The sequence below is a fragment of the Salvelinus sp. IW2-2015 genome, linkage group LG18 (genome assembly GCF_002910315.2).
Source record: "Salvelinus sp. IW2-2015 linkage group LG18, ASM291031v2, whole genome shotgun sequence".
NCBI classification, from domain to species: Eukaryota; Metazoa; Chordata; class Actinopteri; order Salmoniformes; family Salmonidae; genus Salvelinus; species Salvelinus sp. IW2-2015.
The window spans coordinates 52,608,516-52,636,385 of NC_036858.1; the positions used below are offsets into that span (position 1 = coordinate 52,608,516).

The 27,870-nt window shown below is 42.7% G+C and overlaps 1 protein-coding gene across 27 annotated transcripts in view; it reads left to right on the top strand.

Moving 5' to 3' along the window:
- The window catches only part of LOC111977567 (dystonin), a 198,098-nt gene that overhangs the window by 152,062 nt on the left and 18,166 nt on the right, over window positions 1-27,870 (top strand). For all 27 annotated transcript variants that reach the window (XM_024007053.2, XM_024007056.2, XM_024007061.2 and 24 more), the window contains 19 exons: window positions 673-792; window positions 965-1,072; window positions 1,320-1,538; window positions 1,755-1,958; window positions 2,605-2,836; window positions 3,436-3,662; window positions 3,997-4,119; window positions 4,388-4,489; window positions 5,473-5,574; window positions 7,591-7,764; window positions 8,375-8,530; window positions 9,270-9,467; window positions 10,797-10,925; window positions 11,722-11,892; window positions 14,668-14,823; window positions 15,193-15,399; window positions 16,011-16,130; window positions 22,712-22,881; window positions 23,172-23,331. In XM_024007053.2, the coding sequence (XP_023862821.1) occupies window positions 673-792; window positions 965-1,072; window positions 1,320-1,538; window positions 1,755-1,958; window positions 2,605-2,836; window positions 3,436-3,662; window positions 3,997-4,119; window positions 4,388-4,489; window positions 5,473-5,574; window positions 7,591-7,764; window positions 8,375-8,530; window positions 9,270-9,467; window positions 10,797-10,925; window positions 11,722-11,892; window positions 14,668-14,823; window positions 15,193-15,399; window positions 16,011-16,130; window positions 22,712-22,881; window positions 23,172-23,331 (3,078 nt within the window). The remainder of the gene's footprint in view (window positions 1-672; window positions 793-964; window positions 1,073-1,319; window positions 1,539-1,754; window positions 1,959-2,604; window positions 2,837-3,435; window positions 3,663-3,996; window positions 4,120-4,387; window positions 4,490-5,472; window positions 5,575-7,590; window positions 7,765-8,374; window positions 8,531-9,269; window positions 9,468-10,796; window positions 10,926-11,721; window positions 11,893-14,667; window positions 14,824-15,192; window positions 15,400-16,010; window positions 16,131-22,711; window positions 22,882-23,171; window positions 23,332-27,870) is intronic.

Genomic DNA, 27,870 nt, shown 5'->3' on the forward strand with positions numbered 1-27,870 from the left:
GTAGGCCACTGTAAACAGAGGAACAGACATAACATACTAAATGGGAACACAGCCATTCAAAAGAGTTTAACAACAAAAGGAACCGCTGACCAGAATGCTAATTTCTGTTCTGGGTGATTGGGGCTATTATAGTCTTAATCCCATCTGCTTTCAGCACTAAATCCTCCCTTGTTTAGCCTCTTTTTGGCCTCTAGGGAGCTTTGTTTTCTGTCATTATTGTTCATTAAACACTGGGAACTGTTATAGAGGATGATTACATTTGCATCTTATTATTTGCTCATTAAAAATTGTATTGTAGTGCAGACACCTAAGAAAGTAGGGTATAATGTTGCATGGTCGTCAATGAATTGTCAAACTCATGACTAGATTTTACGTCCCAAAAACAGATATTATTTTATTTATTTTTATATATTTTAAGATAAAATAAAGCAATATTTCATGATTATATTCAGCAGGGGGACTTCCTGCTTACAGGCATGAACAACAATAGAATTGAAATCTACCAGGACTGCCCGTATTAGTTCTTCCCAATTTATGCTCCCCCTTGAGGCATACCCACATTGGGAACAGGCAGTTGCCTCGCTGTGTATAATGACATCATATTGCTCAATCTACCTTTAATTAGGCCTATTGTACCATTCATGATGGGATGTTTTCTGTGTTTCTGTGCAGTTTGAACAAGCAGCTGACAATTTGCTGGCCTGGCTTACTGAAGCAGAGAGGAAGATGTTGTCATTGGGGGAGATCAGGCTGGAACAGGACCAGACCACAGCACAGCTCCAGGCCCAGAAGGTCAGTCTGTCTGTCATGTACCTGTACTGTGTATCTGTATATATGCCTGTAGAGACATTAGCCGCCACCACCACCGTGCAAACAAACAAGTCCAGGAAACAATGATGTGTGCTGCAGCTGTGTGTTCACTGTGTGTAAGTTACCATTCAAACATCCTCCTCTGATTGACCAGGTCTTCTCCATGGACATCATGAGACACAAGGATGCCGTGGATGGAATTGTGAAAACAGGCCAGGCCATCATGAACAGCAAGGATGAGGATGAAAAGCAAGCCTTGAAGGTAAAAAAGTCCTAAAATGGAATGAACTCCTGACATCCATCTGTTGTTGGTAGAATACCTCCAGAGTAACCTTGTGCGTCCATGAACGTAGCATATGAGCCTTTGATAGAGATTTCTGTCAGAAACCCTGAGGAAGGCAGCTTGCTGTCTAAATGATAAATGAATTGCACCAGCATGTGTAGCTGCCTTGCTTTTTTTTCTAAGAAGCATACATCAACTCAGTTTTTTTATGTTCTGTTTTTTGCAGGTCAAGATCCAAGCCCTCCTGGAGAAGTACGGTGTGGTAAGTCAGCTGAACTCGGAGCGCTGCCTGCAGCTGGAGCGAGCCCAGTCTCTGGCCAGCCAGTTCTGGGAGACTTACGAGGAGCTGTGGCCCTGGCTCCAGGAGACCCGCACCAGCTTCAACCAGCTCCCACTGCTGGCCATTGAGTACGAAGCTCTCCGACAGCAACAGGAGGAGCTCAGGGTGAGCCCAACTTAAAGTCTATTAGCTAGTTGTCTCTGTGCCAATGGATTTTCTAATATTGTTTGTGAAATCAGGGGTGAGTTTCACACTAAGATCATCTTAACATCACTGAAGGAAATAGACAAAGGATCATTAGAGTGTTACAAAGCTTTAGGGAAAATCCTATCACAGTGTCTTTGTGTTTCTCTAACTGACAATGTCATATATCCACCACAGCAAATGCGAGAGCTGATTGCAGAGCACAAGCCCCACATCGACAAGATGAACAAGACGGGTCCCCAGCTTCTAGAGCTGAGTCCTGTGGAGGGGATCCCCATCAGGGAGAAGTACACAGCCACAGACCTGCTCTACGCCCAGCTCAAGGCTGATGTCAAACAGAGGGCTGCCACATTGGATGAGGCCATCTCCAAATCCACACAGGTAACATACTTTCACTTATTTTATTTAGTTTTTATATATCCTTTGTTTATACAGGTAAAAATCTCTATGGACGCACAAGTGTGTGAGTTTGACATTGGTCTTAAGATGGCTTATGTTGGGGATAAAAGGATGTTTTTAAAAGTTTTTGCGATGGGATTGTTTGATGACCTGCCAAAAATAATGACATCGCTCTAATGAAATCTGAAGCTGAAACGGAATTATAAAAGTCCTTAGAGGGAAAGGAAACATTATTCATATCCTTCCTTTGAAAACAGGACAAAAATACCAATGGTAGCAGCAGGGCACGTCTGGTTCAGAGAGAATGGATTTCACCTGCAGAGTCAGTTGGGTTCAACAGGGTTGCATCTCTATATTAAAGTAGACAATGGCCCTGTTGTTCTAGGTTGATTGATTTTGACTTTGAAAATAAATGAGGGTTAGTTGTTTGGAAGTCCTTCCAGGAGCATGTAATGAGCATTGATGTAGTAGATTGCTTGTTCTAGTGGCTAATTGATTGAGTCTCTTAACCCTTAGTATTTCACTAAATAAAAGTGCTTTGGATAAATACTTAAGTACTTAATTTGATAATTATATGTAGATTGTTTAGACCCACACAGCCAGTTTGACCATGTTCCTCTCCCCCTAGTTCCATGACAAGATCGAGCCCATGCTGGAGTCCCTGGAGCGGATCGCTGAGCGCCTGCGTCAGCCTCCCTCCATTTCTGTGGAGGTGGAGAAGATCAGGGAGCAGATCACAGAGAACAAGGCTGTGTCTGTGGACCTGGAGAAACTGCAGCCTTCCTACGACACGCTCAAGCAGCGTGGAGAGGAGATGATCGCTCGCTCAGCGGGAGCTGACAAGGACATATCTGCTAAAGGTAACGTCTGTTGTTTCCCCTGCACCTATCATTGTGGGAAATGCTTGTTAGGACTGCTAGATTTGGAGATGTTTGGGAAGACTGTACAGCACATGACTGTAGCCACACACTACTACAGGTCAACCCATTGTTTACTCTCTTCAGCTGTTGTTGAAGTGTATGGTTTGGATGGCTAGCTCAGCCGCTACATCAGCTGCCAATCAAAAGCAGCTGAAGTTCTCTCTCTAGCCAAATAAATGAGTTGGCTGAAGACCTAGTCTCAAACTGAAAGACACCACACCATATTACAGAACCAGGGGCGCAACTTTCACTGGGGATGGGGACATGTCCCCCCACATCCTGAAATTGCATTTTTGTCCACCCGCCCCCCAATTTTATCATTGGAATGTGATACAAAACAGGCAACGGTGTGCTTTAGGACCATGCGGACGCCTCCGAGCGGTCGGGTAGGCTGTTTGGAGTGTTTATCCGAGTGGATAATAAATTAAAATAATAATAATAATTATGTCCCCCCCACTCCTAAAACCAAAGTTGCGCCCCTGTACAGAACGGTTAGAAGACCTAAATAAATAAGACTATTACTTCTCCGTGTTTCCAAGCTGTGCAAGACAAGCTGGACCAGATGGTGTTCACCTGGAATGAGATCCATGCCCTGATGGAGGAGAGGGAGGCCAAGCTGCTGGATGTAATGGACCTGGCAGACAAGTTCTGGTGTGACCACTGTGCCCTCATCGTTACCATCAAGGACACCCAGGACCTGCTGAGGGAGCTGGAGGAGCCTGGAGTCGACCCCTCTGTGGTGAAACAGCAGCAGGAATCTCTGGAGGTAAAAGAGCATCAAAACATGTTCACTTTAAGGTGCTTCTTCACCTGCATTGCTTGCTGTTTGAGGTTTTAGGCTGGGTTTCTGTACAGCACTTTGTGACATCAGCTGATGTAAGAAGGGCTTTGTAAATACATTTGATTTGATTTGAATTAGGAGCATTACAGTGAACCATTTCTTTTTGTCTTGCTATGTTAAATAAAGTTCCTTACGTTTATGTAACATGTAACCATTGGAGCAGCTTAAACAAGATACCATTACCAATGTAATCTATATACAGTTTGATGTGATAGTAATTAATGTACTTTTCGGGACTGATAGTTGTTTTTTCTCCCAGAGCTTCAAGGAGGAGATTGACGGGCTTCAGGAGGAGCTTGATGTGGTGCGGAACTTGGGGGCGGAGCTTATGGCTGCCTGTGGCGAACCAGATAAGCCAGTCATAAAGAAGAGTATTGATGAGGTAATCAATGACATCAGAACATCACCTTTAAATAAGAAGAAACAAATCACTTTGCTCAAGGACTCGAAAAAATGCAAACTAAATGACAGATACCTTAGTACTTGTAGATATCTTATTGACTTACATAAGGATATATGTAATGCTGGGAAATCATATATCTAATTTGATCATGATTTCTTTATTTGTATTTGTATATAGAGCAGTATTTGTATCCAACAGCTGTGCATGGATCCTATTCCCTGACCTTTGTTGTTGTTGTTTTCCCCAGGTGAACTCGGCATGGGAGACTCTGAACAAGACATGGAAGGAGAGAGTGGACAGACTGGATGAGGCCATGCAGGCTGCTATGCAGTTCCAGGATGGCCTGCAGGTACATTACTGTTCATTATGATTTAGCTGCTATGCTTTGTCATACACCAGGACCTGTTCAGTAGGGCACACAATGGGAAAATGTTTTGCAACAGAAATTGAAAATCTCATTGCTCAAGATCAGATAAAACGTTATCTCCCATTCCTTGCCTACTGAACACTGCCTTGCTGTCATTGAATACACTGACTAACACTAAGCAGCTAGCGGTTTGGACTCTTAGGAGATGAATACCATTGTTAGTATGTAATGCGAAACTTCTGAGTAGTTTGAGGTGTCATTACTCAATGAATTCAGAAGTTTCACTGTGCCTCCTCTGTATTTACTCATAGGAAAGAGAAAGTCACCCCCATTACTCAAGACATGTTCACGTCTTAATTAATGTTGATTGAAGTGTCAGTGGTTTTGTGTTATTCAAAGGCCCTATCACTGGACCTATTAATCAAGCAATGTTATTGTATTATTGTTAATCAGTGTTTGCCATGTTAATCATTGTTTTACATTTGCATCGTCGTTCACACCTCTCAGACAGAATCAAGGGACAGAGTTTACAATGACTTTGAGCAATTTACTAGGCACAGATAGATCAAAGTAAATTGGACAGGCAGTGTTGCTATATTTGGGTATCCTTCATTTATGTGTTCTCTTTATATTGGTTGTAAGTTGTTGTTCTCTTTATATTGGTTGTGATTGTTTGTAGTGGAGTATGTGTCTAATTTAATGAAGTGGTTTAAAAAGGCTTAGATGTAGTCTGTTGGTTATAAATGTACTACCCATTTACAACCATCCTAGACTTGAGTGATTAAGTTAAGGTCCACCTCTATTTCACCATGTGCTAATAACTCTTTTTCATTGACAGTGTTGGTTTTCCATGACAATAATTGGTGGATTAAGTGATATATTAATGATAATGTGAAATCTGAGCTGTTTTAAAGCTAGCATTGTATTCTCCCAGTGACAATGGTGCCCACTCCCTCTATCTACAGGGTATGTTTGACTGGGTGGATATCGTGGAGCACAAACTGGATTCTATGTCACCTGTGGGTACAGACCTAGACACTGTCAAGCAGCAGATTGAAGAACTCAAGGTATTGTGTTCCTGTATTATATAGAATTCATTAGCTAGATGTATGAGCAATCTTAGACCAAACCATTGATCTATTTCCACATGTATCTGATCGAAACATCATGAAGAACTTTGAATTGCTCTCCCCCAAGTTATTGTGTTGATTTATTTCATATCAACATTACAGAGCAAACAACATCTGTTCTTATGCTGTGAATGTTCAGTTCATGTCCTGTCCTTATTGGACGACAGTGGAGGAACACTGCAGCAGTGTCATTAATACTCCAGAGAGCAATGCAATAGACTTCTGTCCTTTGATCTACAACAAGACAAAGCTATCGTGTCTCTCAAAAGGAATAGTTAATGGAGGTGGTTTTAGGCACATCCACATTTTCACAGGAGCAGAACAAATAGAAAAAAGTAATGTCGCTCAATGTTTGCTATTCCCATCAGTGGATGCTGTTGAGGGGACTAAGGCTCATAATAATGTCTGGAAAGGCGCAAATGGAATTAAACACATGGAAAACCATGTGTTTGAAGTATTTGATACCATTCCACCTACTCCGCACTAGCTATTACCACGAGCCCTTACTTCCCAATTAAGGTGCCACCAACCTCCTGTGATTCCCATGCTGTCACGATCGTCGTAGTGAGGAGACCAAAGCCCAGCGTGATGTGAATACATCTTATTTTAATGACAACGAAAGAACACCGAAACAAACTATACAAAATAACAAACGTGACGCTAATAATAACAAGTGCAAACATCAACATAGACAATCACCCACAAACTAAACTGGAAATTGGCAACCTAAATAGGATCCCCAATCAGAGACAACGATAAGCAGCTGCCTCTGATTGGGAACCAATCCAGGCCACCATAGACCTACGTATGCCTAGACTACACACACAACCTAGACATACAAAAACCCTAGACCAGACAAAAACACACATACCACCCTCGTCACACCCTGACCTAACCAAAATAATAAAGAAAACAAAGATAACTAAGGTCAGGGCGTGACACATGCTCCCAGTAAGTGATCTTTTAATAAAGATTTTGATCTGTATCAATGGTAGTTATACTGAACAAAAATGTAAACGCAACATGCAGCAATTTAAAAGATTTTACTGAGTTACAGTTCATACTGTATAAGGAAATCAGTCAATTGAAATAAATAAATTAGGCCCTAATCAATGGATTTCACATGACTGGGCAAGGGTGGGCCTTGGAGGGCACTGGCCCACCCACTGGGGAGCCAGGCCCAGCCAATTGGAATGAGCTTTTCCCCACAAAAGGGCTTAATTACAGACAGAAATTATCCTCAGCACCCCCCTCAGACGATCAGGCAGGTGAAGAAGCCGGATGTGGAGGTCCTGGGTTGGCGTGGTTACACGTGGTCTGTGGTTGTGAGGCCAGATGGACGTACTGCCAAATTCTCTAAAACAATGTTGGAAGTAGCTTATGGTAGAGAAATTAACATTCAATTATCTGGCAACAGCTCTGGTGGACATTCCTGCAGTCAGCATGCCAATTGCACGCTCCCTCAACTTGAGTCAGCTGTGGCATTGGGTTGTGGGACAAAACTGCACATTTTAAAGGGGCCTTTTATTGTCTCCAGCACAAGGTGCAGCTGTGTAATGATCATGCTGTTTAATCAGCTTCTTGATATGCCACACCTGTCAGGTGTATGGATTATCTTGGCAAAGGAGAAATGCTCACTAACAGGGATGTAAACTAATTTGTGCACAACATATTTGCGAAATAAGCGTTTTGTGCGTATGGAACATTTCTGGGATTTTTCAGCTCATGAAACATGGAACCAACACTTTACATGTTGCGTTTATATATTTTTTCAGTGTATATTAAAATATAACTTATTAGGAGCAGAAAACGGTGGGGAGCGTACATTATCAATGAGCCCTACCTCACTGTGAGAGGCTGGAAGGGTCAGATCTTTTGTGTTTTCCAGATCATAGCCCTGTAGTTATGTTGACAGGTTCCCTTGACAATCCCTTGTGTGGTGTGGTGTTTCAGGAGTTCAAAGGTGAGGCGTATCAGCTGCAGATTGAGATGGAGCGTCTGAACCACCAGGCGGGCCTACTGCTGAAGAAGGTGACGGAAGAGTACGACCGCTGTGCCATCCAAGAGCCCATGACCGAGCTCAAAATGCTCTGGGACAACCTGGATGAAAATATCATCAACAGACAGGTGGGTCAGACAGGGGCTGGAGGTTTACTATAGTAGGGTGAGGGAAGGGGGGTGATTGAAAATAGCAGAACCTTGTAAATATAATTCAATACTATTTCTAGAGTGTGTGCTGTACTTGTTGAAGATAAGACATTTGTCTTATTTTGTATAGACACCGGCTGGAATGTGGTTTTAACCAATTAGCGTCCAGGATTAGACCCACCCGTTGTATAAACGCAGTTATAAATTGGGTGGTTAGAGCCCTGAATGCTGATTGGCTGACAGCCGTGGTAGATCAGACCGTATACCACGGGTATGACAAAACATTTATTTTTACTGCTCTAATTACTTTGGTAACCAGTTTATAATAGCAATAAGGCACCTCGGGGGTTGTGTCGTGCCTAAGAACAGCCCTTAGCCGTGGTATATTGGCCATATACCACACTCCCTCTGGCTTTATTGCTTAATCAGAACATTTTAAAGACAATGAACAGTGTACTGTTTCTCTAACTGGAAAAGGCCCCTTTCCCTATCATTCCCATGAAAGAGAGACTGATTATGGGTCAGTTCATATGAGGAGTGTTTTCATGTGACTCTTGTATGAACTTGTGTTTGTTCTGATTGTGTGCAGCACAAACTAGAGGGAGCGCTGTTGGCTCTGGGGCAGTTCCAGCATGCGCTGGATGAGCTTCTGGCCTGGATGAGCAACACGGAAGAGCTGCTTAATGAGCAGAGGAAGGCTGCAGGAGACCCCAAAGCCATTGAGATCGAGCTCGCCAAGCACCACGTAAGACATATCTCCCCTTGTTTGTATAAAGTGTTATTTCAGTATTTTTTTCATGCAACTACAGTAACTGCAGAGCAGCTTGACGTGACCCTTTCATTACCTCCTGACCCTCATAACCTTTTGGATTAACCACAACAACGAACATCAAAGTTCAACCCTACACAGTCTGCATACACAACACTGTACAACATGTATTATAAGCACATACAAATCTGCCCAGACCACAGTCTTTCAAATTCATTTGATCTATTTCACTTCCCTCTCCAAAAGCCCCTATACTTTATAATCTATCTGACACCTTAATGGCTGTGTGTATTTTGAGCCAGTTATGTGAGTCTGACCAGTCTGGTTGAGGACCACCATGCAGGGATTTAATCCACCATGCAGCAGATGTATCTAGTCTTCTCCTTTCCATTACTAAACATATGTCCCATAAGAGTTTAGCAGATTATACCATATTTGAACTTAACTATTAGAATAAATAGACAGTCAGAGATACTTATGTCATGTCCGAAACTCGGGACCTCTAAATCAAAATGAACGTAAGTTATTTGCGTAGAGCTTCCTATTGGTTGAGTTTCCGACATGACGTGAACACGGCATTAATATGGAGTAGACACTATCACTCTTTTTAGCATTTTTTTTGTCCAGTTTAGTGCTATCTGATCTTTGGGCCTTGTTTATTTAATTGATCTCACTGGCCTAGTGTTTAACCATCCCTGTACTTTGATGTTTCCAGGTCCTCCAGAACGATGTGTTGGCCCATAAGACCACGGTGGAGGTGGTCAATAAGGCTGGTACTGACCTGGTGGAGTCCACCTCTGGAGAGGAAGCCTCTGGACTGCAGAGCAAACTGGAGCACCTCACCCAGCGCTGGAAGAGCATCCTGGAGAAGACAGAGCAGAGGAGACACCAGCTAGACGGTGCTCTGCTTCAGGTATACACTATCAGTCAAACGTTTGGACACCTCCTCATTCAAGGGTTTTTCTTTATTTGAACTATTTTCTACATTTTACAAAAATAGTGAAGACATCAAAACTATGAAATAACGCACTGTATGTAGGATCCTAATTTGATTACTCTTTTGTTGCTGAGAATTTTCAGGTGAGCTTTGTGGTTTACATAAATTCACTGAAAACCCACACTAACACACGATTATATTAACAGTATTGCACTTTTCATGTAGACTACTTTTGGCCAGCTAATAATATAACCACAAATCAAGCAACATTTTGGACTAAACGTTCAAATCATGTTGCTGCAGGATTATTTTGCTGTGGCAATATAGGTCAAATTAAGATCCTACATCTGTACCTCACCCTGATTCATATTCAGTCTGCCTCACCCCTTCACCATACCCAGCTGCCAAATAGAATCTGGCACCATAATGACTCATATCTGAAACTGAAGCTATGATTGATGTTCTCTGCTGGATTGTATTAATGTTGTTTTTCAAAAATTCATAAAGAAGGTTTTAGAGTAGTGGGAGTATGAGGTACAGAGAAATAATATAAGCCCTCCACCTCCTGCCTCCCCTTTCCTAACCCAGCTATAGGTGCTCTTATTCATAACTTTGACATTTTGGGGAATGCTTTGATGTAAGGTGTCAAAGGAGTGATGTAAGGAATGTGAATGACCAGTGAATATGTCATTTTATTTGAATAATTTTTAAAGGGTTGTTATTAAGTATATTTCTACTATTACTAACAGTTTTATGGCCAGGAATAAGGAATGTTTTAAGAGTATGAAATAAACTTTCCGAAACGTAAGTTCTCTTGATTTTTAGAGAGGGTTGCGAAAGGGTTGCCAAAAATCAAATCAATGTATTTTCCAATAATGTTTCCCTTTAGTACGCAGTAAACCTACAAAGCTCTGTCAGAAGCATTTTACGGACAAAAGTGGATTTCCAAAAGAAACATACTGTATAATGAATATGTAAAACATGGTGCGTAGACAACATTGTAACATTGAGTGTAGACATTGTTACATTATCTGGTTCAAATGGGGAATTAAATTAATGAAAACAATTAGAAGGAAAAAAGCCATGCTGGTTTCAGGCAATTAAACATTGAATATGTTCATTGATTAAACTGTTCACAGACACCATCGTTCACTCTGTCAAATAACCTCAGACCAAACCATGTTTGGCCATTAATGTATCTGAGGAATTAATAACTTCTCATAACATTCCCTTTTCCCACCCTTGAATTCCACACAATACGTCTATGAGGTCCATTGTTCTGACTCAGGCTGTATTGTGTTGCAGGCCCAAGGTTTCCATGGCGAGATCGAAGACATGCAGCAATGGCTGAAAGACACAGAGCGTCAGCTGTTAGCATCAAAGGCTGTGGGAGGCTTACCAGACACGGCCCGCGAGCAGCTTAACGCCCATCTGGTATGTATTTAACCATATAAAAGGCCTCATACAGATGGCAGGCTTGTAAGGGCGCAACTCAGGCCTTGTCTGCAGTTTCTTTCTGAAGTGTGAAGTGTGAAAATTAAATGATGTTGCGAAATGTACGATAATGTGTCCTACTCATTAAAGCTCCCAAAGAAAGTGTACAAATGGATTAAACCCTGACTGTGCTCAGAGAATGTTGGGAGGGGACATGTTCTTCTGTTTTTTTCTTGTTTGCCTTTCCTCTGATAGTGAGAGTGTCTGGGTTATCCTATGAATGCTCCATTCTGGGACTTCCATTTAGCATTATGGGAACCAAAACAGGAGATTGTTTAGAAAAAAATTATATTATAAGACTCTGAACTTACTTGGGATTTGAAGGTTTGAATTTGCTTGTGGAAAAGCTTGGCTATGATTGCCCTTAATACTCTCATTCTTTCGTCATGTTTGGACTTGATTTGGATTATATTAGCTTACAAAATAAACTGGTAAAGAAGCAGTAACAAAGCGGACATGGACACTGACAGAATGACAACAATGAAAGTATACTGGACTTATTGTCCAAATTCCATTAATTTGAAATGTAAAACAGTAGTTTCAGTGCTATTATTGAAGCAATAAGGCCCAAGAGGCCGTGCTCTGTGCTAAATACCGTCACAGGTAAATGGCATGACTTTAGGTGTGTCTTTGACAGCCAATCAGCATCCAGGTTCCAAACAACTAATTTATAATGGACACTAATACTAACAGCAGACATATTTTCTAAGCCCCTCATGTTTTTGGTCTCCTGCAGGAGTTATGTTCTACATTAGAGGCCAAGGAGGAGCTCTACCAGCAGCTGATGAACAAAGGTCAGCAGCTGCTCACCATGACCCCCTCCGGCCAGGACAGCAACACAGAGCAGGACCTCAGGAACCTGCAGGACAAGAGGGAGTCGGTACAGGTCAAGGTGGCTGAGAGAAAGGTAGGGAGTGTAAAGCGACATGGAGCAGTGTTGTTGGGCTAAGATGGGATGAATCAAGTGTTCCCTTTCAGAATGGGCCACCATTCCTAGCTCTGCCCAGACTTCCTGCGTAAAAAAAAGCGGCTTAAATTGGTTTCAATTGGAAATGTTAATTTGAGAAGCACTGGATGTTTGGGATTATTTGAGGGCCATTGTGCTCCGTCTGACAAATTATCTAGGGAAACCCTGGCTAGAATGGGTCACACCCGACCAAGTGTTCTGAACTTGTCTGATGATTCATAATGTTGAGATTTATTATATCCCCTGTGGGACATTTATGCTCAGCATTTGTTCACTCCCCTTCCATACCCTGTACTCTACTGTACATTTTAAACCTATAATCCATGAGGTGGTAATAAATGCTGTACAGCAAATAAGGTTGGCAAGCACATAGGATGTGGTCACCCATCAGATCAGATCTCTACTGGGAAGCGCCTGACTCATCAGTCATTAGTCATCATGGAACAGTCCTCTTATCTTCAGAGACATTCTAATGAACAGCTGAAACGTTGGATGGGATGTAAAGGGAATGCTGGGGTTGGACGTGGGTTTGTTCCTAACTCAGTCAAGTCTCTTAATCAAATAGTCTCGGGCTGTTGGTGGTAGGTGCAGCCAAATCAGCTGCCCTGCGCGCCGTCAGGCAAACTGTTTTCATTTCGTGTGTCTGAAGGTACAAACTCTGGCTTCCTGGTGGGCCTGGAGAGGAAATCAAGTGCACTATAGGTCTACCGCTGGCCAATCAGATTGCTCAGATGACCGAGTAAAAATGTATACTGTGAGATTTCAAAACATTTAAAACCATGACTAGAGAGAGACTGTCAACGAATACAGCAAAGAGCTGCTGTTTTTATGAGTGAGTTCATGTTTAAGTTCTTACTCAGCACTGTCAACACTTTGTATTCAACACTTTTATAATCCATTAAATGCACGTTCCTCCTATTTCCACTCAGCGCTACAACAAGCAGTGCAGCAGTAATGAATGAGTAGGAAAGTGTATCTATAGGCTTGCGTTGTTGTTATTATTAGCGGCTTGGGTCTTTTTTAATGTCAAGGAATATTTCAMTTTCTCTGTTTATAGGAGTAACAACATGAATTTGTGCATGAGGTAGAAATAATGTGGTGCGACTCGAGTTTCGCCATCAGCTGGAAGACGATGTCTCTTTTTGGTCAGTGTCAGTGGAGGAAAGGGAGAGCGGAGGGCTGTTGAGAGACGGACGCTCAGTCTGCTGCTCTCTCCCTTTGCTGAGACTGACCATCAGATGCAGGCACCATCAGCCCAGTAAAATAAAAAGCAAATTATTTAAATGTATGCTCACTCAGCTATGCCTCACAAGTAATACACCAATGGATCTATTACCGTTGTGATCATATAGCCTACCTCAAATTTTGAAATATAATTTAAAAAAATGTCCCGAACAACAATGCATTGGCAGGTAAATTCAGGCACAGCCAGTATGTGGTGATAATATATTGGGCCTATAGCTTACTGCACAAACCTCATTGCTACAGTACTGTTTTTAATTGGTTAATGTTGCATAGGCTTACGTTTTTTAAGTCACGTTAATAAAAAATCAGAGCGGTAGATCTCGGCATGCATTTTGACTCAGAAAGTGATCTTGACTCAGAAAAGGTTGGTGACCACTGAACTATGGTGTACTGTACTGTACTGTATGCCATGCATACTCTACGACTTAACTCACTGCAGTTTCTAAGCATTTTGCTAGCTTGTCAAGATAGCACACTTCATTCAGAATTAAAGCTAAATTAACCAACATGGAGAAAGAGACATCACTGTATACCGGAGACAGTACTTACTTGCCATTAGGCTTGTAATGACTGTAATGTTATTACCACATTGTTTATCGTGATGAGGATATAGCATTAGCTGTACTCTTTTGCTTGCCTGGCAAAGGCAAAACTCATCCTCCCTGTTGGACCGACCACACTGAATACATCTGTTTGATTCAATCAAAGGCTAATTGATGCTATTTTTATAACTGTAGAGGATGCATCGTTTTGATAGCTCATCCTCTTCCCTTGAGCTAGTTCAGAGATGCTGACTTCCTCTGCCTAAACAGAGGTCAGTCATGTTTGGACCAATTACAATCATTACCTAATGCTGTGGCAACAAATGAACAAACAACCTGTGTGTGTTTTTTGGTAAGTGTTTGTGTGTGTGTGTGTGTGTCTGTATGGATGTGTTTAACTATTCTTGTGAGGACATTGAGGACATTTTGTTAGTCCCCACGAGGTCAAATGCTATTTCAAGGGGTTTAAAGTTAAGGTTTAGAATTAGTGTTAGGGTTGAATTACATTAAGGGTTAGGGTTAGGAGCTAGGGTTGTTTTAGCATTAGGAGCTAGGGTTAGGGTTAAGGTTAGGTTTTTGGGTTAAGGTTAGAGTAAGAATACGGGTTAGGGGTTAGGGAAAATAGGATTTTGAATGGGACTGAATTGTGTGTCCCCACAAGGTTAGTTGTACAAGACTTTGTGTGTGTGTGTGTGTGTGTGTGTGTGTGTGTGTGTGTGTGTGTGTGTGTGTGTGTGTGTGTGTGTGTGTGTGTGTGTTGTGGTTGGGTGTGTGTGTGTGTGTGTGTGTGTGTGTGTGTGTGTGTGTGTGTATTTGCTAGGCAAACTTGTCTGTCAGTTTGTGTGTGTGCACATCCTTGTGTGAATGTTTGTGTCAGTAGGAAAGCATGCAATGTTTCTCAGGTGGCTTTGTTGTCTCTGTGCTTCAGGTGAAACTGGAGGAGGCCTTGACTCTGGCCACAGAGTTCCATAACTCTCTCCAGGACTTCATCAACTGGCTGACCCAAGCTGAACAGACTCTCACTATGTCCTCTCCTGCCTCCCTCATCCTGGAAAACATCATGTTCCAGATAGATGAGCACAAGGTATGTGTCGCTGTGAAGACAATTAACATAACACATCGATTTACATGTTGATAGGTTTTGATGATTTGTCATTTCAGTGTTCAGTATTATCTAATAATTAACCTAAACAGCCTCCTATCCTGATTTAATTTGTATTAATGATATCAATAGCACAAACAATTGTTGGGCTTAGGTTCCATAGCCGAGACAGCTTGCAGTGCAAGCAGGCCAACCACGGCTCAACAAGGCCATTTGACTCTCATCCAGAACACTGCTTATTAGTCAAGTGAACATTCTACTTACAAAAATTGTATTAAAAAAAAGATCAACTCCGCTGTGTAACACTATTGTAACATTTGTCATGATCCTCTGATGTGTGTGTATTGGCAGGTGTTTGTGACGGAGGTGAACTCCCACAGGGAGCAGATCGTTGAGCTGGATAAGACAGGGACCCACCTGAAGTACTTCAGCCAGAAGCAGGATGTGGTGCTGATCAAGAACCTGCTGATCAGTGTGCAGGGCCGCTGGGAGAAGGTGGTACAGAGGTCTGTGGAAAGGGGCCGTCTGCTGGATGATGCCAGGAAGAGGGCCAAACAGGTACAGCACCTTGGGCACACTTGATGTACTACACAGTTGGTACAGTATTACACAGTAGTACACAGTGCCTAAACTGAAATGCTAGGAGTCAGCAGTCTAGTCACACTGAAGTGGGATATGAAATTGATGTAAGTCGAAAAAAATAAGTGAGAGAGAGAGAGAGAGACTCATAGTGGAAGGAGAGATGGAGAGAAAGGGAGAGAGGGGGTGAGCGAGAGGGTGACAGAGGAAGTTAGACAGGTGGACTGTAGTAGACGTCATCATCTTTCCATATAACTGGGCATTAGGCATTTTTAGAGAAACAGAGAAGTGAGGTCACTAACGAGGTGTGAGGTCAAATACCGTGCAGTACCTTAATGCTTTGCAGACAAAAGTCGACTAGACGATGTGTCACAACTACATTATGGTGCTTATTATCGCAGGAAAGCTGTATCAGTATTACAGGGAGTCTGGTGATACAAACTGGCCTCAGAGCTCTTTCATTAGTACGAACCCATCACTTTTCTTGGCGCTGAAAGTAGACTCATCCAAACATAGAACAATAAATCAAAGGAAGTCATATATCACAGTGCGGTTTACGCAAGCCTCATTTGCTACATCTCTCCCCTCAGTTCCACGAAACCTGGAACAAGCTGACGGAATGGTTGGACGAGTCGGAGAAGGCCTTGGACTCGGAGCTGGAAATCGCCAACGACCCTGACAAGATCAAGATGCAGCTGGCCCAGCACAAGGTGACTGAACTAACTAAACCTCATTGAATCATTTTCCTTGGGGGGGGGGGTTGTTAATGAAAGAGTTGGCGAGACCCCTCCGGTAGTCAGACTTTTATGAAGGAGAGTCATTTAGCACAGTAAACATCTGCAGCAGCACCATAGTCATTTATCAAAACTGTAAATTTCAAACGCAGCTGTCTAAAACCACAGTTTTGTGTTTTTTTTAAATAGTGAAACATACAAAGAGAAATCTAACACTGTTTTACTATAAAAGCCATTTTAGGGTATAGGATTTATACATTATTGCCCCCAAAATAGTATGACATTGTTTTTTAAACTCAATGTTAAATTCAAACCTCCCTACCATATCTAAGCCAATATGACACCAATCTCTATAAATATCGGCAAATCTGCTTGATTGGAGGTACACAACACACTCCACGCCTCTCGTCATGAGCCGTTACAAAGAACCACATACCTCATTTTCTTAACAGGGTCGTTAGCAATTGAGTTTTCAGAGTATTTTCTGTGCCTACCTATTTTAAATTCTAGATGATGGATTGAAACGATGCTAGTGTCCATAAGGTTGGACTTGGACTTAATATATTTTGGATTGAATACGTTTGTAGGTGCAACAGTTTTTATTACATTTATAATTTATTGCTCTCACATGCTCATTTCTGTCCATTAAGAGCCAATGATGTGCTACCTTTTTGTAAAATTCTGACAATGCTAACATCTTTTTAGCCGAATCTCAGAGTTCTATCTAACTGGGTCAAGCAACAGTACTTTTTGTACATAGTCCTCCCATTTTAGTATTGGGACAAATTCACTTATGTCTATTAAAGAAGTAAAAAGTTAAGTATTTGGTCCCATATTCATAGCACGCAATGACTATATCAAGCTTGTGACACTACACATTTCAGATTATTTTGTGCCCGATAGAAATTAATGGTAAATAATGTATTGTGGAGTCACTTTTATTGTAAGTAAGAATATAATATGTTTATAAACACTTCTACATTCATGTGGATGCTACCATGATTATGGATAATCCTGAATGAATCGTGAATAATGATGAGTGAGAAAGTTACAGATGCACAATATCATACCCCTCCAAAAATGCTAACCTCCCATGTTATTGTAATGGTGAGAGGTTAGCATGTCTTGGAAGTATGATATTTGTGTGTCTGTAACTTTCTCACTCATCGTTATTCACAATCCATTCAGGATTATCTGTAATGATGGTAGCATCCACATTAAAATGTTGTACACAAAGGGCTGTAATTTCTAAATGGTTCACCCTATATAGATGAAAATACCCTAAAGCTGACAATCTCAAATCAAATCAAATTTTATTAGTCACATACACATGGTTAGCAGATGTTAATGCGAGTGTAGCGAAATGCTTGTGCTTCTAGTTCCGACAATGCAGTAATAACCAACAGTAATCTAACCTAACAATTCCACACTACTACCTTACACACACACACAAGTGTAAAGGGATAAAGAATATGTACATAAAGATATATGAATGAGTGGTGGTACAGAACGGCATGGCAGATGCAGTAGATGGTATAGAGTACGGTATATACGTATGAGATGAGTACTGTAGGGTATGTAAACATAAAGTGGCATAGTTTAAAGTGGGCTAGTGGTACATGTATTGCATAAAGATGGCAAGATGCAGTAGATGATATAGAGTACAGTTATACATATGAGATGGGTATGTGGGTATGTAAACATTGTATTAGTGGCATTGCTTAAAGTGGCTAGTGGTACATTTTTACATAATTTCCATCAATTCCCATTTTTAAAGTGGCTGGAGTTGAGTCAGTAATGTTGGCAGCGGCCGCTAAAAGTTAGTGGTGGCTGTTTAACGTCTGATGGCCTTGAGATAGAAGCTGTTTTTCAGTCTCTCTGGTCCTGCTTTGATGCACCTGTACTGACCTCGCCTTCTGGAGGATAGCGGGGTGAACAGGCAGTGGCTTGGGTGGTTGTTGTCCTTGATGATCTTTATGGCCTTCCTGTGACATCGGGTGGTGTAGGTGTCCTGGAGGGCCGGTTAGTTTGCCCCTGGGTGATGCGTTCTGCAGACCTCACTACCCTCTGGAGAGCCTTACGGTTGTGGGCGGCAGCAGTTGCCGTACCAGGCGGTGATACAGCCCGACAGGAATGCTCTCGATTGTGCATCTGTAGAAGTTTGTGAGTGCTTTTGGTGACAAGCCGAATTTCTTTCAGCCTCTGAGGTTTGAAGAGGCGCTGCTGCGCCTTCTTCACAAACGCTGTCTGTGTGGGTGGACCAATTCAGTTTGTTCCGTGATGTGTACACCGAGGAACTTAAAACTTTCCACCTTCTCCACTACTGACCCGTCGATGTGGATAGGGGGGGTGCCCTCTGCTGTTTCCTGAAGTCCACAATCATCTCCTTGTTTTGTTGACGTTGAGTGTGAGGTTATTTTCCTGACACACCCCATCGAAGGGCCTCACGCTCCTCCTGTAGGCCGTCTCAGGTCGTTGGTTGGTATCAAGCCTAACCACTGGTAGGTCATCCGCAAACTGAATGATTGGAGTTGGAGGCGCGTGCATGGTCCCACGCAGTCGTGGGTGAAATTTGGAGTAACAGGCGAGGGCCTCAGAACGCACCCTTGTGGGGCCCCAGTGTTGAGGATCAGCGGGGTGGAGATGTTGTTACTACCACTCAACCACCGGGGGCGGCCCGTCAGGCAAGTCCAGGACCAGTTTGCACAGGGGGGGTCGAGACCTCAGGGTCTCGAGCTTGATGACGAGTTTGGAGGGTACTATGGTGTTAAAATGCTGAGCTTGTAATCGATGACAGCAATTCTCACATGGGTATGCCTGCTTGTCCAATGGGTTAGGGGCAGTGTGCAGTGTGGTGCGATGCTTCGTCTGTGGACCTATTGGGTCGGTAAGCTAATTGGAGTGGGTCTAGGGTGTCCGGTAGGGTGGAGGTGATATGGTCCTTGAGCTAGTCCTTCAAAGCACTTCATGATGACGCGGAAGTGAGTGCTAACGGGCGGTAGTCGTTAGCTCAGTTACCTTTAGCTTTTCTTGGGACAGGGAACGAATGTCGGCCCTCTTTGAAGGCATGTGGGAACAGCAGACTGGGCGATAAGGATTGGCTTTGAATATGTCCGTAACACACCAGCCACTTGGGTCTGCGCATGCTCTGAGGACGCGGCTGGGAGATGCCGTCTGGCCTAGCAGCCCTTGCGAGGGTTAACACGTTAAATGTTTTACTCACCTCGGCTGGGCAGTGAAGGAGAGCCCGCAGGTTTTGGTAGGGGGCCGTGTCAGTGGCACTGTATTGTCCTCAAAGCGGGCAAAAAAGTTGTTTAGCCTGTCTGGGAGCAAGACATCCTGGTCCTCGACGGGGCTGGTTTTCTTTTTGTAATCCGTGATTGACTGTAGACCCTGCCAAATCTGCACTTTAACCTCATAGTCATTGTATCATATAAAATCCAAAGTGCTAAAGTACAGAGCCAAAACAACAAAAAATGTGTCACTCTCCCAAAACTTTGGAGCTCACTGTTAATGGTGGTACAGTATACAGTCTGTGGTTAATCAATAAATGCAAACCGATATTTTGATTAGCTAACGTTAGCGTGCTTGTCCAAATTCCAGTAGCTAGCCTCTCAAGCTAGCTAGCTAACACCAGTTATCTGAAACCTAGATAGCTATATTTGTTTATGGAAGGTTTGTTACACAAATAACTTCAGACATTAGCTAGATAGCTAGAGCCAGACAACAACAGCTGACCTTGACACAGAAGCTAGCTAACGATAACAAGCTCACGTCCAAATGCCAGTCCCACATTTTTCCACAAAACATAGTTAGCACTGCTCTAGGGGTGGGGAAGAGAGCTAATGTCCCCCAAAACCCGGATTATATAAATGTACACTAGGATGCATAACTGCAATGCTTTAGGCTAGAAACAAGCTGCAAAAGGCACAAGAAAGACGTGGCTCTAGTGTACATGCCATTTTAATCCAAATTTGCGCTGACTGATCAACAGTGTCAAGTTACTTTTCAGTGTCTTCCCACAAATCTGAACCCAGTAAGCAAAATTACGTTTAAAAGACTTTTAAAATGTCTTTTTCAGACATTGAAAATACGTATATTCCCGGATGTTGAAATCAGGTTCCTTTTTGGTTTTCAATGCATTTTGAAAATACTTTCTCTACTTTTTTTTGCTGTACTGAAATTTACTGCACTCTACTGTGTTCTGCTGCAGTGGTTCTCAAACCTCTCCTCGGGGACCCACAGACGTTTCACATTTTGCTGAAGCTCTGAACTAGCTATTCAAGAGCTTGAGGATTAGTTGGAATGGCAGTGTAGCCTAGTGGTTAGAGCGTTGAACTAGTAACTATGGACTTGGTCTTTTACCAAATCTTCTGTATACCACCCCAACTTGTCACAACACAACTGATTGGCTCAAACTCATTAAGGAAAGAAATTCCACAAATTTACTTTTAAGAAGGCACACCTGTTAATTGAAATGCATTCCAGTTGACTACCTCATAAAGCTGGTTGAGAGAATGCCAAGAGTGTGCAAAGCTGTCATCAAGGTAAAGGGTGGCTACAAATATAAAATATTTGTTTAACACTTTTTGGTTGCTACATGATTCCATATGTGTTATTTCATAGTTTTGATGTGTTCACTATTATTCTACAATGTAAAAATAAAGAAAAACTCTTGAATGAGTAGGTGTTGTAACGAGTGCGCTGAGAGTCAGGAAGCAATTTCAGGGAGTGAGTGTTTTAATAAATGAAAGAAACAATGAACATGTAACACAAACAACGCAATGACATGAAAACAGAGTCAATAAACCAAGGCGAGTGACAGGGAAGATAATCAAAGAGGTGATGGAGTCCAGGTGAGTGTCATGAGGTGCAGGTGCGCTAGACGATGGTAACAGGTGTGCGGGATAATCAGCAGCCTGATGACCTAGAGGGCGGAGAGGGATTATACGTGACAGGTGTTCTAAAACTTTTGACCTGTAGTATATATATATATATACACACATACATACATACATACATACATACATACATACACTAGGCTCTAGGTATGTTTAGATATAGGCCTTATTGTATACATTGTTAGGCTGTAGGTATTTTTAGATATAGGCCTATTGTATGTGTGCATTATTATAGCGTCACCATCTTTATTTTGCTTAAATTAATACAAATACACAACTTTAAGCTCCATATTCATTTGAGAGAGGTAATGAACTGCCCATTGATCAGCACAGCAATTGATAAAACAGGACCATGTTCGCAAAACAAGTGTTTTTGAGCTTATGTTAATGTTACACAGGTAAACTAATGGTTACAGAAATCAGGAATGGAGACAGGCTCGGTAGACCTTTATATATGAGTGACTGTGTCCAACACACCACAACCTGTTGTTATGTTGGGCACCTACTGACCAAAAAAAGATTATGATTTATTTTTTCTAAATTACATGTATTGCTAAAATACTTTACTACAGAATTACTACAAGTAATAATTACTACAAGACAAAATAGCTTGCCCAATCAAGCATGATTGTCTTGTAAGTTTAAAAGCAAAGCTTGCTTTCATATAATTTTAAAAAAAGCTTGAAAAGGTCGTGGAATGGGATTAGTGTGGTGTATGAAGAATCCAAAAGTTTAACTTGTATGCGGTACAAATCACATTATTGTGGGAACGCTTCCTCTTAGAGTATGAATTAGGCTGTTTGAGAAGGTTTGAATCTCAAGCAACCTGCATACACATTGTTTGAACTACGATAGACCAGCACAGCTAATGAAGTAGGTCAAAGCTGTGTGCTGGAAAGCCTTGGTACTGTAGAGCATTGGTGGAGTAAGCATTGTGCTGCTCATGTGAAGTTCCTTTATTTTTCGTCTTCAGACCAATGCCTACTTCTCGCTTAAAACATTTGTTTTTGTTTTTAATTATAGTATACAGTGTTCATTAGTGCTTTAGGTGTCAGGGACTAGGCTATTCAGTTGTTGTCCTTGAGCTGTTGTGTGTGAGGCGCTTTTGCTAATCCTTTCATAATCCCTGGATGTACAGAATGTATTAGGGACGGCCCTGATTTTGGATACTTTTAATCCGTATGGATGAAAGACGCTTGAATTGTGACCCCTTGTTTTGGTTTCAGCCACTACATAGTGTCCTTTATGAGCAAATAGGTCACACACGCCACTCACAAATTTCAATCCATGACAGAATGTAGACTGTAGCTTAGGGGGACAATCCTCTGTGAAGGAATCTACCTGTTAAATCATATGTAGTGCCTCAGAAATAACTCAACTGTGGTTTCTCAATTGTGCTGCTGACGATCTGTCAATTCGTTAAAAAAAACAGAAAGTGAGACCATGGTCAAATTGCTTATGCTACTGTTAAATTTCAGACATTTCACTGTTGGCTGTGCAGCTGTCTAGTCTAATATCTACTAGTTTCTCTTTGCCAGACACACCGTATAAACGTTGAACGGCTGGAGATGAGGCTAAAAACCAGCCACAGGCCGACTTGGATAGGATAAACTAGCCTATATAATGACCATGTCTCTCCACCATTGGTTCACGCAGGAGTTCCAGAAGGCGCTGGGGAGCAAGCACTCGTTGTATGACACAACCAGTCGTACGGGACGTGCCCTGAAGGACAAGACGTCACTGCAGGACGACAACCAGAAGCTGGATGACATGCTGAGTGAACTGAGGGACAAGTGGGACACTGTCTGTGGCAAGTCAGTTGAGAGGTAAGAGGACATGACCTGCACATTGCTGTGTATCGGACACATAATATGCATATTATTATATATTTTACTGTCATCTAATCTTGATGATGATGGATACTGAAACTGTGGGCTTTGTGAAGACTTTCGATATACTGTGATTCAACTATAATTCCTTTCAAATGCATATTGCCGCAGTCGAGTTTTGCTGTCAAATCGTAATGATATTGCATATATAATAGAAAACAATGATAGTTTCTGCTGTCAGGGGTCATTACGTATTTTCACAAATAATGATCTGTGTTTCCTCTCAGGCAAAACAAGCTTGAGGAGGCACTGCTGTTCTCTGGTCAGTTTACTGATGCCCTTCAGGCCCTGATTGACTGGCTGTACAGAGTGGAGCCTCAGCTGGCCGAGGACCAGCCAGTACATGGAGATATAGACCTGGTCCTTAATCTCATTGACAGTCACAAGGTAAAAAAAAGAAACATTCGTAGAATAGATCTTTATTGTGCAGCCACAGGAGTTGTAGCCTTGGAGCAGTTTGGGGGTTAAGTGCCTTGTTCAAGGGAACAATGGCAGTAGGTGCCTACTGGGCCTAAGCAAATGTATCTGACTTGATTCTAAAGCTCAAACATATCCTACCTATTTGTGTACCATGTAATAGGAGTCAAAATTCAGAAGCTACACTGTGTGTGGATTTGCTGTTCTCATTGTTCAGCGTATTTTATTCTCCTTCCTGTGGCTCACAGGCTAAATATATGAAATAGGATTATGGCCCCGAGAGCGGTAATTCTTTCCCCCCCATAAATGTTTGTCGGAAATGGAACTTGTGTTATGTGACAAAACGCTGGTTTGAATTGGCAGAGACAAGAGATTGCTGAGGCACAGAGAAATATAGGGTGCATGGCCTGGCAGGATATCTGAGTCACTGCGCTGAAGTAGATCAACAGTCAGAGCTTGGTTTAGTCACCCTCCATATATGGCCTTCAAATTCATCCAGATGACTTCATAGGGGTGCAGAAGCAAGGTTGGGGAGTAACATGTACAGTGCCTTGCAAAAGTATTCATCCCCCTTGGTATTTTTCCTATTTTGTTGCATTACAACCTGTAATTTAAATTTATATTTATTTGGATTCTGTGTAATGGACATACACAAAATAGTCCAAATTGGTGAAGTGAAATGAAAAAAATTACTTCTGTCAAATAATTATAAAAATAAAATAAAAAATGGAAAAGGGGTGCGTGCGTATGTATTTACCCCCTTTGCTATGAAGTCCCTAAATAAGATCTGGTGCAACCAATTACCTTCAGAAGTCACATAATTAGTTAAATGAAGTCCACCTGTGTGCAATCTTAAGTGTCACATGATCTCAAATCAAATCAAATCAAATCAAATTTTATTAGTCACATACACATGGTTAGCAGATGTTAATGCGAGTGTAGCGAAATGCTTGTGCTTCTAGTTCCGACAATGCAGTAATAACCAACAAGTAATCTAACCTAACAATTCCACAACTACTACCTTATACACACACAAGTGTAAAGGGATAAAGAATATGTACATAAAGATATATGAATGAGTGGTGGTACAGAACGGCATAGGTATAATGAATGATGTGACAAACGCATAGGCAAATCGGCATAGATGTAATAGGTACCTGTATCTATACATATGAGATGGAGTACGTGTGGGTATGTAAACATAAAGTGGCATAGTTTAAAAGTGGCTAGTGTACAATGTATTACATAAAGATGGCAAGATGCAGTAATGATATAGGATACAGTATATACATATGAGATGGTAAGGTAGGGATGTAAACATATATATTAAGTGCGATGGGTTTAAATTTAGTGGTACATTTTACATAATTTCCATCAATTCCCATTTTAAATGGCTGGACTTGAGTCAGTATGTTGGCAGCAGCCGCTAAATGTAGTGTGCTGTTTTTTAAACAGTCTGATGGCTTAATGATAGCAACATGTTTTTCCAGTCTCTCGTACCCTGCTTTATGCACTGACTGACCTCGCCTTCTGGATGATAGCGGGAACAGGCAGTGGCTGGTGGTTGTTGTCCTTGATGATCTTTATGCCTTCCTTACAATCGAGGGTTTAGGTCCTGGAGGGCAGAGTGTGCCCCCGTGGTGCGTTCTGCAGACCTCACTACCCTCTGAGAGCCTTACGGTTGTGGGCGGAGCAGTTGCCGTACCAGCGGTGATACAGCCCGACAGGATGCTCTCGATTGTGCATCTGTAGAATTTGTGAGTGCTTTGTGTGACAAGCCGATTCTTCAGCCTCTGAGGTTGAAGAGGCGCTGCTGCGCCTTCTTCACGACGCTGTCTGTGTGGGTGTGACCAATTCAGTTTGTCCGTGATTGGTACACGAGAGAACTTAAAACTTTCCACCTTCCCACTACTGACCCTCGAGTGATAGGGGGGGTGCTCCCTCTGCTGTTTTCCTGAAGTCCACAATCATCTCCTGTTTTTGTGACGTTGAGTGTGAGGTTATTTCCTGACACCACACTCCGGAGGCCTCACCTCCTCCCTGTAGGCCTTTCTCGCTTGTTTGCGAATCAGCCTACCATCGTAGTGTCATCCGCAAACTTGATGATTGAGTCTGAGGCGTGCACGCCAACGCAGTCGTGGTGAACAGGAGTACAAGGAGAGGCTCAGAACGCACCCTTGTGGGGCACCCAGTTTGAGGATACAGGGGGTGGAGATGTGTTACCTACCCTCAACACTGGGGCTGCCCGTCAGGAATCAGACCCAGTTTGCACAGGGCGGGTCGAGACCCAGGGTCTCGAGCTTGATGACGAGTTGAGGGTACTATGTGTAAAATGCTAGCTGTAATCGATGAACAGCATTCTCACATGGGTATTCCTCTTGTCCAGATGGGTTAGGGCAGTGTCAGTGTGGTTGCGATGCGTCGTCTGTGGACCTATGGGTCGGTAAGCCAAATTGGAGTGGATCTAGGGTGTCCGTAGGGTGGCAGGTGAATATGGTCCTTGACTAGTCTCTCAAAGCACTTCATATGACGGAAGTGAGTGCTACGGGGCGGTAGTCGTTTAGCTCATTACCTTAGCTTCTTCAACAGAACAATGGTGCCCTCTTGAAGCATGTGGGAACAGCAACTGGGATAAGGATTGATGAATATGTCCGAAACACACCACCAGCTGGTCCTGCGCATGCTCTGAGGACGGCGCTGGGAATGCCGTTGGGCCTGCAGCCTTCGAGGTTAACACGTTTAAATGTTTTACTCACCTCGGCTGCAGGAAGGAGAGCCCGCCAGTTTTGGTAGGCCGTGTCAGTGCACGTTATTTCCCAAAGCGGGCAAAAAAGTTGTTTAGCCTGTCTGGGAGCAAGACATCCTGGTCCGCGACGGGCTGGGTTTTCTTTTTTAATCCTGGATGACTGTAGACCCTGCACATACCTCTTGTGTCTGAGCTGTTGAATTGCGACTCGATTTTGTCTCTGTACTGGACTTAGCCTGTTTGATTGCCTTGCGTGAGAATACTACACTGTTTGTATCGGTCATGCTTCCGGTCACCTTGCCCTGGTTAAAAGCAGTGGTTCGCGCTTTCAGTTTCACCCGAATCTGCCGTCAATCCACGGTTTTCTGGTTTGGAATGTTTTAATCTGTTGCGGTACGACATCGTCAATGCACTTCCTAATGAACTCGCTCACCGAATCAGCATATTCGTCAATATTGTTGGACGCAATGCGAAACAATTCCCAATCCGCTGATGCGAACAGTCGTGTAAGCGTGAATCAGATGGTCGACCAGCGTTGAACAGACCTGAGCGCGGAGCTTGTTGTTTAGTTTCTGTTTGTAGGCTGGAATCAACACAAATGGAGTCGTGGTCAGCTTTTCCAAAAGGGCGGGGAGGCCTTATATGCGTCGCGGAAATTAGGATATAACAAGATCTAGGTTTTCCAGCCCTTGGTAGCACACATCGATATGCTGATAGAATTTAGGGAGTTTTGTTTTTAGATTAGCCTTGTTAAAATCCCCAGCTACGATGAATGCAGCCTCAGGGTGTTGGTTTCCAGTTTACAAAGAGTCAGATAAATTCGTTCAGGGCCAATCGATGTGTCTCTGGGGGGAATATATACGGCTGTGATTATGACGAAGAGAATCCCTTGGTAGATAATGCGTCGACATTGATGGAGGATTCTAGATCAGGTGAACAGAATGACTTGAGTCCTGTGTTTTTATGATGATCACCACCACGTCTCGTTAATCATAAGGCATACCCCCCGCCCCTTTCTTACCAGAAAAGTTTGTTCTCTGTCGGCGCATGCATGAAGAAAACCAGCTGGCTGCACCGACTCCGTTAGCGTCTTGATAGCTTTCCGTGTCTGAAGCAGAGACGTTGCAATCCCTGATGTCTCTCTGGAATCTACCCGTGCGCGGGATTCATAACCCTTAGTCAAGAACTGACATTGCGAGTAGTATGCTAGGAGTGGAGCGCGATGTGCCCGTCGCCGAAGCCTGGCCAGAGGACCGCCTCGTTGCCCTTTACGCGCGCACAGGGTCCGCCTGGGATCAGATCCATTGTATTGTGGAAGGCAAAAGCACTGATCCGTTTCCGGCAAATCATATCCTGGAACGATATGATTACGTAATCTATTCTTACTGGGGTACCGATGTAAGAAATAACACATAAAAAAACAAAATACTGCATATTTTCCAAGGAACGCGAAGCGAGGCGCGAAGCGAGATCTGTCACATGTTCTCAGTATACTGTATATACACCTGTTCTGAAAGGCCCCAGAGTCTGCAACACCACTAAGCTAGGGGCACCACCAAGCAAGCGGCACCATGAAGACCAAGGTGCTCTCCAAACAGGTCAGGGACAAAGTTGTGGAGAAGTACAGATCAGGGTTGTGTTATAAAAAAATATCTGAAACTTTGAACATCCCATGGAGCACCATTAAATCCATTATTAAAAAATGGAAAGAATATGGCACCACAACAAACCTGCCAAGAGAGCGCCGCCCACCAAAACTCACG